This window comes from Patagioenas fasciata, chromosome Z (genome assembly GCF_037038585.1).
Source record: "Patagioenas fasciata isolate bPatFas1 chromosome Z, bPatFas1.hap1, whole genome shotgun sequence".
NCBI lineage: Eukaryota > Metazoa > Chordata > Aves > Columbiformes > Columbidae > Patagioenas > Patagioenas fasciata.
This window is the reverse complement of record NC_092560.1, coordinates 7,969,195-7,984,238: the sequence shown is the minus strand read 5'-3', so window position 1 is coordinate 7,984,238 and position 15,044 is coordinate 7,969,195. Positions and strand designations below refer to the sequence as shown.

At 40.4% G+C, this 15,044-nt stretch overlaps 1 protein-coding gene across 1 annotated transcript; it reads right to left on the bottom strand.

Moving 5' to 3' along the window:
• Positions 1-2,681: 2,681 nt before the first annotated feature.
• Positions 2,682-13,102, bottom strand: ANKRD34B (ankyrin repeat domain 34B). The gene is made up of 2 exons (XM_065861104.2): positions 8,813-13,102; positions 2,682-8,321 (listed from the first exon to the last, which is right to left on the bottom strand). The coding sequence occupies exon 2, from the start codon at positions 8,249-8,251 to the stop codon at positions 6,695-6,697; it is 1,557 nt and encodes a 518-aa protein (XP_065717176.1). The 5' UTR covers positions 8,252-8,321; positions 8,813-13,102; the 3' UTR covers positions 2,682-6,694.
• Between the last annotated feature and the right edge of the window lie 1,942 nt (positions 13,103-15,044).

Below are 15,044 nucleotides of genomic sequence, written 5' to 3'. Positions count from 1 at the left end.
GAGAGTGCCTGTTATGAATTGCATCTTACAAAATATTCAAAAATTTGGAGATTTTCTGTAGATTCAATGTTCTTCTAAAATTCATTTTACTTGATTCAAAATTTCTTTTGATTTTCTCAGTATTTCTTTTAATAAAAGTGCTAATATAAGAAAATATATTCGGAAGTGTTTGGACAATTTTTTAAAGAAACATTTTTCCATAAGATAGATAGATAGATAGATAGATAGATAGATAGATAGATAGATAGATAGATAGATAGATAGATAGACAGACAGACTGATTTATTCATTCATTCATTCATTTATTAGAAACCTTTTCCCATCACAGAACTATTTCATTTCTTGGCATTTTAATTGAAAACCAATTTTTTGTTGTGTTTTGATGCTCACAGTCATTTATTCTTCAGTTGTACCATTTTTTGTTGTGAGAATACCTGTTCCCCTATGCAGTTTGATTCCCTGATGCGCAGGCTTATCTTCTATGTATTAACTTCTTATATCTACTGTCAGTTTTACCAAGACTTTTACCTATAAATCCTGTGCTATGTGCAAAAGTGGGGCTGTTCTGTTATCCTTTAGTTCTTTCCCTCTCTTCTAGGGCTTTGATGGACGAGTTTTGGCACATGTCTTTGCAGTGAAGATGTTACCAGCTTCCTCTACCTACTATTACATCTGATACGCCTTTTTACTGCAAATTGCTGTAATTGTTATTACCATTTTAGCAGCATGGTTGATGAAAATACTCGTTCCACTCTCCAAAATGCACTGGGGTGTTAAGGTCATTGTTCCCATATACAGGAGCAGTAACTTTGGGCAGATCGGTACAAAAAGCAGCTGGGGATAATATCTCAGGCTTATTCACTAAAGCCCATAATTGTGCTTCCAGTAAAATTCGAAGTGTTGTACTCTTATCATCTTCTGAATTTTGAACATCTAAATTTTTGGGTCAATTGTATGTTGTTTTTTTAATATCCATATACTTTGGTTTGTTTCCCTTGAATTTTCAAGTGACCCTCCTGTCATAGCTGTTGCTTTCACTGCCCAATCGTGTTTCCTCTCACTGCTGTAGCAGAAAAAAAATAGAATACGCACATTCATAATCTGAGTGGGGTCAGTCCAAGCAAAATTAAAATGTTTTTAAAAGGTTTTCTCATTACTGTGTTTTTAAAATGTCTGTACAGGTCATGTTTGTATTTTGAAATGGACTAGCTTTTGAGAGAGAAAGCTGTAAGTCGTGCCGCCTCTGCAGCTCATTAAAGTGTTCAAAATTACTAGCTGGTGCCTTCAGGGAAAAAATACAGGAATTAATTACAGTCCATCAGCATGCATCTGCATCTGGATTTCAGAAAGTTGGGAATAAATCAGACTGTATACAATTCTTAAAAAAAAAAAAAAACAGAAAAACAACAAACTTCACTGCTTAATTTAAGATCTTGGCACGTTTTTTAAATGGCTGAACAGAAATTCACTTATTTGCCTGCCTCTGAATTAATGTTAGATCTGTGGTGTGGTGCTGGCACAGGGGATCCCGCCTTTATGGTTAAATTTAAAATGGTGGGTTTGAGTTCATGTTGGTAACTCTGAATCCCTGAGTGTTGAACTGTTGATACCTTGGTTTCCTGAGTCCCAGTTTAGTCCCAGTTTAGCTGAGCAGTATGGCTGAGGCAAGCCTGGCTTTGAGCTGGAGGTTGGTTGAGACCTCCAGGGATTGCTTTCAGCTTAGATTTATTTTTTATTATTTAATGTCACATTTCAGCTGCTACCTCGCACACACAGCATCGTAGAGGGTTAATATGGATGCAAAACGAGTTTTAAGTAATTCTTCTGTAATTCCTGTAGTTTGGTTATTACAAATTACTTTCACCTTTGTTGAGCTTTAATAGGTAGTTGCAAGGAATTTGTTTAAGTAAAGAATCTGTACAAAGTAACTGTCCTATCACAGAGTGCCTCGGTTTCTTTTGAAATCCTCGGGTTCTGTTGCCCATCCTGTACCAGCAAAAAGAAGTGGACTTAATTGTCTGAAATGCTGAAGGCAAGGACATTCCTATGAGATCTGCGCTCACTTTCAACCAGCCACAGACATCGTTGGCCGAGGAGACACCTGATCGGATATCCAGTTGCCTTCTTCGAAGAAATGGGATTTTGCATACATATGTGTATATGTATATATATATATATATATATATATATATATATATATATATATGTACATAGTCAAGTAAAGTTAACTTGTGTAAAGCAGTATAAGACCTATCGTCTTTATAAAAGTTTGAACAGCTGGGTATTTTATCAGAACAATTAGTCATAAAAATTGGAATTTTATTCCTTTCAGTCTGAAAAAAAAAAAAAAAGAGTTTTCCTAAGGTGTATCCTTAGCAAACCTGATGCCCTTGAAGGTATTTCAGTGCCAGTAATACTTTAAAGTGAAAATGTGTGGCTGGGAAATATTTTACAACAGGAAAGCATCCCTCTAACTAATTTTAAAAAACAAACAAACAAACAAACTTGTTCCTTTTATTAATACAGTGTGAATGTTTTTAGCAAGATGGTTATTTGTGACTATTATTAGCCTTTATGTAATAACCCACGCTCTTGTTACATGAACAAAACAGCCGACTAATGGAATAAGGGTTTACTCATGTAATAATCTCTTTATTTATAAATGCCTGATTTTAGCTGGAAAATAATTAGTTGCATTGCACAACAGACACAGAAAGATGAAGGTCTTATTAAGAATTGAAAAGAAAACAAAAATAACTTAATGTCTCTTTTAATTCACTATTTTTCTTCTGTAGCTTCATTAAATTACAGAAATATTCTTCTGGAAGCGATGTATAATTAAAAAAAAAAAAAGAAAAAAATCAAAACACAGCAATTCCAAATACTTTCCTCCTTAAAGCAAAAACACATAAAGTGCAGGGAAGGATATTTGGAAAACTACTTTGAACAACATGCCTTAAACACAATCTTGAAAACTGCTTTTTTTATAGCATTCTTGTGTAGTCATTTATTGTTCTTAAATTTGTTAAACCAAACTATGAAGCCTTTAAGGTGATCACTTTTTTTTGTGACGCCAACACTATTTATCTAGAATTTGCTTTCACTATGGTTTCACAGCCTTATGCAGAGAAAATGACAACCAAAAATTTAAAAAACCACAAGTTTTTCACATATCTGAACTTAGCACATACATTTGAAATCAATAACCACACAGGTCAACTGTTTTACTGAAAGGAGTAACTTGCGTTAACAGGAATGCTTACAAAAATGCCATTTCCATTTTGTATAGCTTAAATAAGCATTTTATGCCATCAGTTTCAGAAACTCCTCAGTGTAAGCTGTGAGAACTGGTCCAGATGGTTCTCTCTGGATGGGAAAACCAGCAAGGAAAAAGTTCCAGCGTGTGGTGTTTCCAAGATACATGACAAACACCTGGCAGGTGTTTTGTTGTTTGTAAACTGTAATGTTTTGCTGGGGGAAATTAACATCGGAAATTCAGGTGTTGTTTCACGTTGTTTGTAAGACATTATGGATGACTGGAAAATCATGAGGATTAAGACTTCAAAGATGGTAGAAGTGTATTTATCTCCACTGAAGTGAAGCCAACAGAAGAGCATCTCTCACACAATGCTTACAAATTTAACTATGTTGGGTTAATCTAATCAGCTGTTCAATTGTCCTGTGTAGAGGCAGCCTGAGAAACAATTATGAGTGAGTACCTTTGGCAGTGACTCAGCATCTCCTCAGCGGTGAATAAAGGATGTCTGCTAGGGATGTCTATTTCCATATTCCCTGGACAGGAGAAAAATAGCTTTTATTTGTGCATCATAACATCAAGAGAGCGAAACGGAACTGTTCTTCCTTTGAAGGTTGCTTGTAACAATAAACGTTAATGTTAACCTTTCACATTGTTTCTGCATCAAAAGTAAGCACAAAATACTGACAACAGTACAGAAGAATGTCACTTCTCACGACATTTGCCATTTTCCTCCATTGAGCATTTTGTAAAAAATTACCCTTTCAGTTGAGGGAGCAGTAATCTCATGTGTGCAGTTGATTTTAAAATCAATACAACACAGATCAGGCTTTACACCTTCATCAAAGATACCAGTTAGAACACCTCATTTCCTACTTCATTTTTTCTAAAAAAAGAATAACATTTCCATTTAAAATATCATAAAAACATTTGAAAGTATACTGTACCCAGTTAATAATTTAATGTTGACACATGCTACACATAATTTCATTGCTTTAAGAAGATTTCTATGTAAACCTTGTTTCTATCTGGTATATATAGATGATAATCCAGTAACACCTCCTGAAGTAAGACACAAAACTGAAACACAACCAAATACTCCTTCACCATGTTAATAGCTCTTAAAATGTACGTAACTTCACTTTCGGAGCTTTCTCATTTTTGTATGCGTGATGTTCAAACTCAGGTGTTGATTGGTTGCTGGGTTGGTTTGTTTGTTTTGGTTTTTGTTTGGGTTTGTTTTGGTTTATTTTGAACACAGTGTTTATTTGGTTTATTTGGTTTATTTTGAACACACCTCTGTGTGTGTGCAGAAGACAGGGTTTATCAGCCAATCCAGAAATTACCGAGAATCTTTAAGTAGCTGAACAGTATCTCTAATTAAAAAATAAATAAATAAAAAGTGACTGGTACCAATTGGTACCGATTGGTCTTGAGGCGTGAAAGACTAAACCAGTGTGGCAACTGTATCTGAGTAAGTGAAACATGATGGCATTGTGCAGGTCACTGTCGCATCCCAGGTTAGTGGATCTGTGATGCAAGGGGAGGGTGAAAGACACCACGGCTTTCGAGGCCATATTTGGTGGGTAAAAATTAATTTTTACAACTGCAATAGAGATTTGCATCCTTCTTTATTGTAGTTACCTTTGAGAGCCTGGCCAGAGGCTTCTAGCAGCTGTCACTAGAGATGGGAGAGGTTTTTGTTGCAAAATTGATTTCAAGATTTAAATGTTATTGTTTCAGATCAGCGATTGGTGTACAACTCTGTTGTGCAGAGATGTAAACCATATTCCTTTACTTTTTCAGAAGTCAAATGTTCCCTTCTTCAAAATACGTATATTATGAACTTTTGGATATTTTTATATTTTTACATAAAAAGGTATTTACATAGACTGTATGTAATCCACTTGAAGTTGTCTTATACTAAGGGAAAAGCTGAATTACATTATAGCTATTTGTTAGGTGATGCCAGACTGGGAGAACCTTGACTGAAGGTGCAAGAAGGCAGACAGTACCCACTGTGTATTTTCAGAAAAAAAGTATTTCAGTATGCAGAAATTCACATTATAGAGACACGATTTCAATGCAATTAATTTCTGTGCATTATGACAAAACAGAACACTTTAGTGTTTCTCAGTCTTCAGGTGAGTTATAAAGTGCTACATGTGATACCAGAAATCAAGCATCTATGAAATATGCACAAAGACAAGGTAGAGGTTTAGAACTGCAAAACACTAAATTGGAAGGAAAAATAGACTTGAGATAGAGATACTTTGGAGGCAAAGGCTTGTGTCTCATCTGTAAGAAATTCAGTGCTCTGCTTTGAATTAGGCAAAATGAGGATTTGGGTCTCCCTGGTGAGTATCACAGCTGTCAGATTTTTTTTTAGGTACGTATGAGCAGGACAGAGCTCTAACCTTGCTGCCAAGCGTGTGTGTGAAGTGTCCTCGCTGATCAGGAGAACATCTGGGTGTGTGTCCCACCACCTGTATCCTGTCTTGAAAATAAACCCAGGGCTGTGAATGGGGAGAAAGACCCTGCATGACCCAGAGATCTGATTTTTGAGAGTCTGGAACTGCAGAAAATAATCAGACCTCAATGTAGATACAGATTCTGCCTTTGTTTGTTTGTTTGTTTTAAATGAGCAGATTCCAGCAATTGAATAGCTTGAGAAGTCCAAGTTGATTGACAGGCCTGGCAGCGTGAACAGGGTTTGGTCATGTTACATGAGATTACTCAGGACATTTGCTCACTGTGCTGGCCCCTTGACTCTCCCGGGCAATGTGTGCTGAACTCGAGCTCTCCAGTGGGCTGCGCAGCATCTAAAGCAGGCACCCAGTCCTCACCTGGGATCTTCTAGGAGCAGCTGTGCACGCAACACAGCTCTGCAACATCAATTCTACTCAGTCTGTGTGTTGTCCGTCTACATGCAGTAGCGCCACTGAAGCCAGAAAATGCTGCCTGAGTACACTTGCTGCCACCCACCCTTTGTGCACACTGGTTGTGTTCGGGATTTCTCAGTATTGCACAGCTTGGACAGGGTCTGTTTGATGTTCAGCGTCACACTCAAATGTTCTGTTCCCAAATTTCATGCGTACCACCTTTCTGGCTGGAAAAAGAGTGCGCGTTTGGGGAAACCTTGGAGGGATATTATTTCCTACCTAAAATGAGAACTGCAGTGCCTAAGACCCTTTGTGTGTTCAGCCTGTCACAGGTAAGATTTCAGTGCTGAAGTTGAAAACATGATGAAAACAGTATGATAAATATTCTTCATTTTGCAGAAAGCAGCATCATTAGTTGAATGTATCTTTTCATGTAGTCTCTAAGCTATTTAACTCATTGCAAGGCAGAGAGCCCAACATTGCAGACCTGCCATCTTTTGTGACACATCATTACAATCAGGTAGTGCAGTGAATTTTGTAACCTTTTAATCCCCTGTTAAAAATTCACTAATTGCTTAATCTGCTCAGTCTGTAATGACTGTCTTCTTAGAAGCATTTTTGTATTTTTGGTCTCCCTAGGGAAAGCAGGTGCTGCTGGTATTAAGTGCTTTTGTCCACAAGAAATCATCCCAGAAACCCTGTTTATAAAAGTAGTATCTGGAACTGGGGGGTGAGGATTCACATTCAGTGGTGGAAGAAAACCTGGTCTTGTCTGAACAAGATGATCCAACAGTAAGGCTCCTGAACCCCGTCTTTCTAGAAAAGCTTGATTTCTCCTGCTCAGAGTAACAGGAGGCATGTTCTCCAGTACTTCTCTAGAACTTGGTAACAAAGAGTGAGTTGGAGAAAGAATCTTTTTCTTTCCTATCAGTGGCTTGCTGTCTTCTGCAGCATTAGGACTTAGACTAGTAGTTAACTGAGAATCAGAGCTGTAGTGATTTGCTCCCAAATCTCTTTTCTGGATAATACTGCTGAGGTTTGAAATAAAGCTGATTTGTCCCGAACTGGCATCCTTACCCAAAGGAATCACACTGGCGTTAAGTTTCTCTTCAGCATGAGGAGTCTGAGAGTTTATCTCATCACATGAGAATTTCCTTGACCCAGCTTGATCAAAGGTTTTCAATAAATGAGCTGTGTCTTTTATGTCAATACTTTGGTGCCTGGTGATGAATCTCTTTGATAAAGCAAGGCCATTGATTTTAAAAGAGCACTCTTCTTCTGGAGTAATATCCTGAAGTTCTTCTTGTAAAAAGGCAATTTTATTCTGGTGAAACAGTGATGGAGAGCTTTTTCTCCAAGGCTCAGACTGAAGCCGCTGCACTTGTGCCAGCTTGGACCCTACTTTTGTTGAGCTGGATTTTCTCATCGGTGAAACTGTCTGAGATGAGTTGTCCGTGCTTCTTGGATTGTCCAGATCTTTAAAGCTGAAGAGTGCTTTTTTACTCTCATTTGAACTTGAAAGTGGGGATGGAGATGTTTTCAGCTCTATTTCTGACGGGGAAGTACAGGCAGTTGGGGAATGGCATTCCTCCGCGTCTGCAGGAGGCACGTTCAGGTACTGCTTTGTTTTCGGCCTTCCCGATGGGGACTTGTCCATAGTGATGATGATGACTTCTTTCCCTCGCGCCCTGCAGGCATTAAGAAGGACTGTCAGGGTCTCCTTGTCTTCAGAGTTTATGGCGTACACAAGCGCGGAGCAGTTGGAGTGATCCTGCAGGCTGGGGTCAGCTCCGCTTTTCAGGAGCAGCGACACCACCTCGGGCCCTGCTCTTTCCAGACACGCGTGCATCAACGCTGTCTTTCCAGATTTGTCCTGTATGTTGGGATCAGCCTTGTTTTCCAGGAGGTATTTAACCATTTTTGCCTTGCTGACACTCTGAGAGTCCACATGTTTCGTCCTACAAGCAATCATTAAAGGGGTTTCACCTCTGTCGTTGCTCTCGTTGATGTAGGCACCACCCTCCAGTAACAGCCTGGTGAGGCGAAGGCGGCTTTGGTAGACAGCTCTGATCAGGGAATTCCCCTCCGCTGGCAACTCCATCCTTTCAGTCATCGCAGTTGTCTCACACCTTCCTCGTGGCTGCAAAGAACATCGGCTTTTCAGAGAAAGTAAAGAGCCCCTCCTAAAAATAAAAAAAGAAAAAAAAGGAAAAAAATTAAAAGCATATTTAAATATAACATTTACAGATGTTTAAAGCATGACTGTCACCTTTTTTCTTTTTTTTTTTGACTGCTCTCCCTTTTGCACACTCTGTGCAATAAGCTGCTAGAAAAGTTTAATTCTCCACAGTCTGATGACTTTATACTGACTACACCCATGTGGCTGTGTGACAGCTGTACCCCTCCTGATTTTCAACAGTGCAAGGAATAAGAACTGAATTAATCCTAGAGAATTTTTTTCAGTAATGTGATATTCTTTGTTACATTCACTTATTCTTTCTCATAAATAGACAATGCTAAACACCTAGAAATTAATGAGAAAAAGAAAGTTCACAGGTCTTAATAACTACAGAAAGCAATCATTGTAGTATATATTTTTTTTCTAAGAAGAATGGCTGAAAAATAAATATTAATATATTTTATAAGAGTAATTACACTTGTGGAAGTACACTACCTTCCTTGTGCTGCTTTGAAACAAACTTGTCTGAGTGAAACAACCTGTCCCACTCATCGTGGGGATCCGTGGGCTGAGAGGAGTCCGGTACCTGGGCAGGCAGAGAGTATCAACTCCAAAACAAAATAAATACTCAATAGCATTGAAGAAAATATAGAGGCTTCACACACAAAGAGAGTTTAATGCGGCATAAATAACGAAAGGTCTTGTATGAACATACACCTGCAACCATGGAAGCAACACAGTTAAATTACTTGTATGTCTTTTATGTACTTGTTTACCCACATGCAGGGAAAATCTTTAGAGGAAAAAAAAAAAAAACAAACATTTAACAGTTTGCAGGGCAGTATAATTCCAAGACAACATTGGACATGGATATGAAAATTACGTTTTATTTAGTGCATTTCTAAATAAAAATGTTTAATTAGTTTAACTGTAAAGGAAATTAACAGAGACTCATTTTTATCTACCATTGAAAACACTACTAATGTTCTGGTGAATAACTGAGGAGCAATAATTTTGTTGGTTTTCTTCAATATTGGAGCTTTACTTTGAATTCCAAAATCAAAGAATTGTATCAATGTAGCTTGTTCCGGAAGTCCAACAAACAAACAAAGTCAGTTGAAATACCTGTGACATATTTTATTAGAGACCCCTCCCCACTCAGTGTATTTCACTTCATAGCATTGTGTTCTGCAGCTACTGGTGCTTTTGCTAAGCTGTGACATTCAATGGCTTACCAGTCACAGCGAGAACAGCTAGATCAATGTGTTAATTAAGTATTTAACTATAATTCAGCATAGTAGTTTGTTGATAGGATGTAACAATAGTCATGCGTAGCACGTGTTTGGGTAAGATACCTCACAATATTTCATATGTTAGGAAAACAAACAAACAAACAAACCACAACCAAAACCAAAACAAACAAACAAGGAGACAAACACATGAGATGAACTGGTTCATCTTTGGTACCATTTATTTCCGGGCTTATGGCCCTCACAAAGAATGTTCATTGTGTACATATGACTGCAGTCCTGTTCTGAGAAATTAAGGAGGATGAAAAAAGGCCAGAACTTCCATGTCTGTCCTCACAATAATAAACATCCCAGTTCTGACCACTGGTGAGAATAGAGACACCCCTGTGGTACTATCATCTTCTTTTAATCGGTTGGGTTTGGTTTTGGTGGTTGCTTTTTGTTTTTTTTTTCCTGTGTCTTGATAGAACTTTTTTTTTTTATTTTCTAAGTAATTGCATTGCAATTACTGTAAGGATTCATTCCATTATACTGAAAGTACATGATCCAGTAGTGTCTATCACAGCTTTCACTGATGTCCAAATCGCTATTATGAAAGGCATATTGTTGACAAATAATATATTCAAGATTTTTGAGTCTTCTATAAAAGTAGCCAATTAATTTGTGCATTTAGACTTCCAGAAACAAATTAAAGATAAATACATTTTAGCACATATGCTGGAATTCTGTTTGTGTTCTCCCTTGTTTTTGACTTACCTGGAAGTCATCAGTGATTCTGCATTTCTTTCATATTTATCTAAAGCTCTTACAATACTTAACTGCTTGCTTTACTTAAGTGATGGCATATAGCACTTCCTACACAAATCTTTTCATCTGTTGAAATACTTCTTATGGAGAAAAAAAAAAACGATATGAAACAGGCACAGAAAGAGAAGAGTGATAGTCCAAGTCATGTAGCAGGTCAATGCTAACCATCAGACTGCTTTTCTGACATCACATCTGATGCCTTCAATTGCTTAAATTCACCATCTCCATAGACTTTACCAGGTAGAGGAAGGCTAGTGAGGCCAATAGTCAATGTTCGGAGCAGTTTGTGTAGCTGAGATGTTGCATGAACCTGGCCTGGAGAAAGGCCAAGATGCTTTTGTGCAGGTAGGTCAGCAGTTCCAGCAAGCTTGAGATCTCACCAGGGCTTGCAGGTGTTAATAAATTTAATTTCAGAAACCCGACTAATGGTTATATCCACAGGCTGGGGCTGGCAGGTCTACAAAGTAGAGTGGCTAATCCCTGAAAGAAGGAGAACGGGTACCTGTGCTGCCTAGGTCCAGCCATGTTAATTACAGGTTGATTTACACTTTGCACTGCAAGGGAGAACGGAGTAGCATGGAAGGAAAGCAGAGAAAGAAATATAAAGCGGGAAATGCACAGGCCACACCAGGACTGGGTACAATCTGCTCCAAAAAAGACACAGCTAGCTATTTTGAAGTGAAAGATCTCAGTTCAGGCAGATTCCCTAAAAGACTAATTTATCAGATAATTTGTCACAGATGAATGCTAAACAGATTGTTATTATAAAACATCCCTAAATCTAATTAACTGTGATGTTAGAACCACTCCATGTGTTGCTGAGGCATCAGGAGTGACACAGCTGCTTTTCAGCTGCGAAGGTAAAGTTGTGCCAAGAAAGCAGTTTGAAGAATGAAAAACTATGCAACCTAGTGTTTGACACTGAATCATGAACTGGTCCTTCAGATCATCCACAAATGCCTGGTGTTCTTGTACAAATGATATTCCTGGAACACTCTGTCTAGGAAGACCCTAATTTATTTTCAAAAAGCAATACTGTCCTGGAAAATGCTCCGAGATGAAGTAGCAGAAAGCACCTTGTAGCATGAAAATCACGTTTTGAAGCCGACGATGATTTGTTTCCAAGAAGTAGATAGCCAGCATTGTGGATTTGTGCTGGGTCCTGTCCTGGGAGACAGGGCAGGCTCGCAATTTAAGAGCGATATCCCAGAATCCTCTTCTGATACAGGTACTGCTGCCATCGCAGTGGGAAAAGCCACTAACCTGCAAAAAGTTTCAGCACTTCTTCCTCCAACCCTTCCTTCTTTATTTGTAAATAGCACTTAATTACTATGAGAACCTCTCACAGTGTTTTATTACATCTAACAGTGGAAATAATCACAAAATTGAGGGGGAAAGAGCTGATCAATGTTATAAACAAATACAAAAATAAGCAACATTTTCACTAAGTAATGGAGTGCTATGAATCAATGCTCTTGCAAGATACTCCTCACTTTTTCAATGTGAAAGCCAAATTTTGCGTCCTCTGTGCCTCAGCACTCAGAGTTACACAAACAAGCTTCCACACATAGTAGGGTTTAGAGCCTAAAATCAGAACTACATGCTTACACACTTAAAGAGCATAAGCTTTTACAGATTTTTGTGACTCCTCACGTTCATGTTAACCCTGTAAAATCTCTCCACCAGTATAACGAGAACTCTGAATTCCTACACTGTCATAAACATGTTGAAATTTATCACATGAGAGTAACTTTTGACTAAAAAATAAACATCCTAACACAGCCAAAAGTTCCCCACCTTCCCCTGAAGTTGCCAAAATCACATCCAGTTTTGGAAAACTAGGCTGTAAAGTGCAATTTTCCATAGTGAAGCACCCATCTCTTCATCCTCACGTTTTCCTGGGATTAACTGCAGGGCGGTCAGGAATCATTTCTCACCCATCTTCTCACTTACGATCTCCTGCGTTTGTACTTTCTGGGAAAGTTTGGAGCAGTCCAGCCAGCTCATTAAGGATCTGTTCCCTGCCACAGCATTTATCATCTTTCCGAGCGCTCTCTCTCATTTGTAGTTGTTTCCCACAGCAGTAATCACTGCCGGGGGTGGCTGGAGCATGGTGGGGAGCACTAGGAGAGGAAAGTTTTTCACTGAGGCTCTACATTAAGGTCAATGTTGTTGCTCATTCCTGTTTCACAGCATCCTGACTTGTAACCTAACGGCTCTAACGTTTTACCTGAAGGAGATCTGGAAAAAAAAACAAAAACAAAAACAAAAACAAAACCAAAAACAGGGACGAGGACTTCTCTACAGAGAAGTTACAGAGAACACACCTGAAAAATATAAACGCAGGCTAAAAGAGTAAGCATGTTAAGGGCTTTTCCATTAAAAACTCACGGAGAAAGAACGGTGTTTGAACTACGAGCCCGAGAAAAACGCTTTGCAAGCCAAACACACACGAACAGACCTTCATTCACCGACCTGAGCCCCTCCTCAGCATTCTGCCCACCGTAACGAGATGTATAACGTTTAAAAATAAAATTTAAAAAAACGCTCGTGTGTGGAAAGGCGAAGACCAGGCGACCCCGCACCCGGCAGAGGTGCCGGGGCAGCGTTTTTACCTCTCGCCGTCGGCAGCGTCCGCTCTTCCCCGCCTCAGCGCCCGCCGGGCGGGACGGGCCGCCCCGGCAGCTCCGGGCGAGGGCAGCGCTCTGGGAGCCCGCACGGCTCCCCTGAGCCCGGAACCGCCGCCCCGCACACGGGCAGAGCGGGAAGGTCCGCTGCCGCCCGCCCGCCCGCTGCCGCCAACACCCGCCCGCCCCCGGGCGATCGCGCAGGGGGCGGCGGCGCGCGGGCTGAAGAGAGCAGCGCTGAGGGAGGCGAGGGGCGGCCCCACACCCGCGCTCATCACACCACCTCACGTCCGCCCCCTTGCCCAGCTTCACAGCCCCCTCAAACCCGCCGCAAACCCCTCACACAAACCCACACGCCCCCTCATGCCCACCCTCTTGCCCGCCGCCATCGACTCTGATACCCCTCCTCACGCCCCTCACAACGACTCACAGACCAATTCGCATCCAGCCCGCCCTTCACACATCCTCAACAGCCACTTCATATAGCACCTCAAACCCTCAGCACCCCCCACCCTTTCACACACACACACCCTCACCTGCTCACACCCACTGCCTCTCACACCCCACTACGTTCCCAAATCCACCCTCACACCCCTACATCCCCCACACTTACACACCGTTACAGCCACCCACCACCTCCCTCTGTCCCACATGCCTACACCTCCTCACCCCATGCACACCCTCACACCCACTCACACCCCTCTGACATCCTCACACCGGACCCCATCACTTCCACATCCCCTCCCCATGACACCCACACATGTCCCCACACCCTCACACCTGCACACAACCGCAACCCACGGCACCTCCAGTTATGTCCCTGCTGGTGAAGAGTGTGACCCCCACCCCTCACAACACAGACAACATTGAGACGTGTTCTGCTGTACTTGTTTACCTACAGTGAACAACAGAAGCGACCCACCTAAGATCCTCCTTTGTCACCTCACTGCTCTCTGCCAGAATAAATTTAACTGTGTGAAAAGGAGTAAGAGGAAGGTGAGCCCAAAGAGGTGCTTCCTTCAGGTGTATTCAAGTTTTACCCTGCAATAGTCCCCGACTGCTTGGGACGGCAAAACTGCCAAAAAGGGGAAAAATAAATTTATATATTAAAAGAAACAAACGAATAAACAAATGAAGAAAGGACTTGCGTCCTATCTGCATGCAGGAGGACTGGGAGGTTCCGGTTCTCTCACAAGGCTTCTTCATTATCACACAACCCTAAATCCATCCAGTTGGTTAAATTTTTTACTCTAATATAATTTTTTTTCTTCTGCAGGAGTACTCATGGACTCTGTTGGAGATTGTGATTACCTTATACCGTGGTTTGTCTCTGCTGCTTGCATCATGCTAGAAGCAATCTGGTCAAAGCCTGACAGGAGAATCATTCTTGCTTGACATTTGACATTGCCCACTATCCAATGAACCCGGCTGCAATAAGTCTCAGTTCCTGGGATTTTCTTGCATGGCAGACATATGAAAAGTTAATCCGCAACACCGTTTTAATGGAACATCATTTGGTATGGATTTGTCTCCTGAGAAGTAGTTATGTTTTCCAGGGGGGCCTGGAATCAGCCTAAGGACCCAAAAAACTTCAATTAGAAAAAATTATTCCAAGGTGGAGGCTCTTGGCCATAAAATCAGAAAAAAAATTGCAAAATTCAAAGTTCCTGTCAAATACTAGAATGAATTTCTTCTCACAGCTGCCACATAGCATTTCTCTGAGGTTATCTTAGTGTCTTGGGACCCATTTTTCTAAGCTCATTGTCTCATAGAACTTCTGTTTCTACTAGACACTTTCAGGTTACTACTAAAACCCTATGAAATTTAGAAGCAAAGTGAAAGAGCCTCCTTGATTTTCACGCAAGTTTAGGACACCTTTGTAGAATCACAGAAAGTTTAAAGTTGGAAGTGACCTCTGGAAGTCATCTGGTCCAATATCCCCCGACCAGCGATGGTCACCTAGAGCCACTTGCTCAGGACCATGTCAAGACATTTTTTTAATGTCACCTGCAAACTTCTTAAGGATACACTCTGCACCATCAT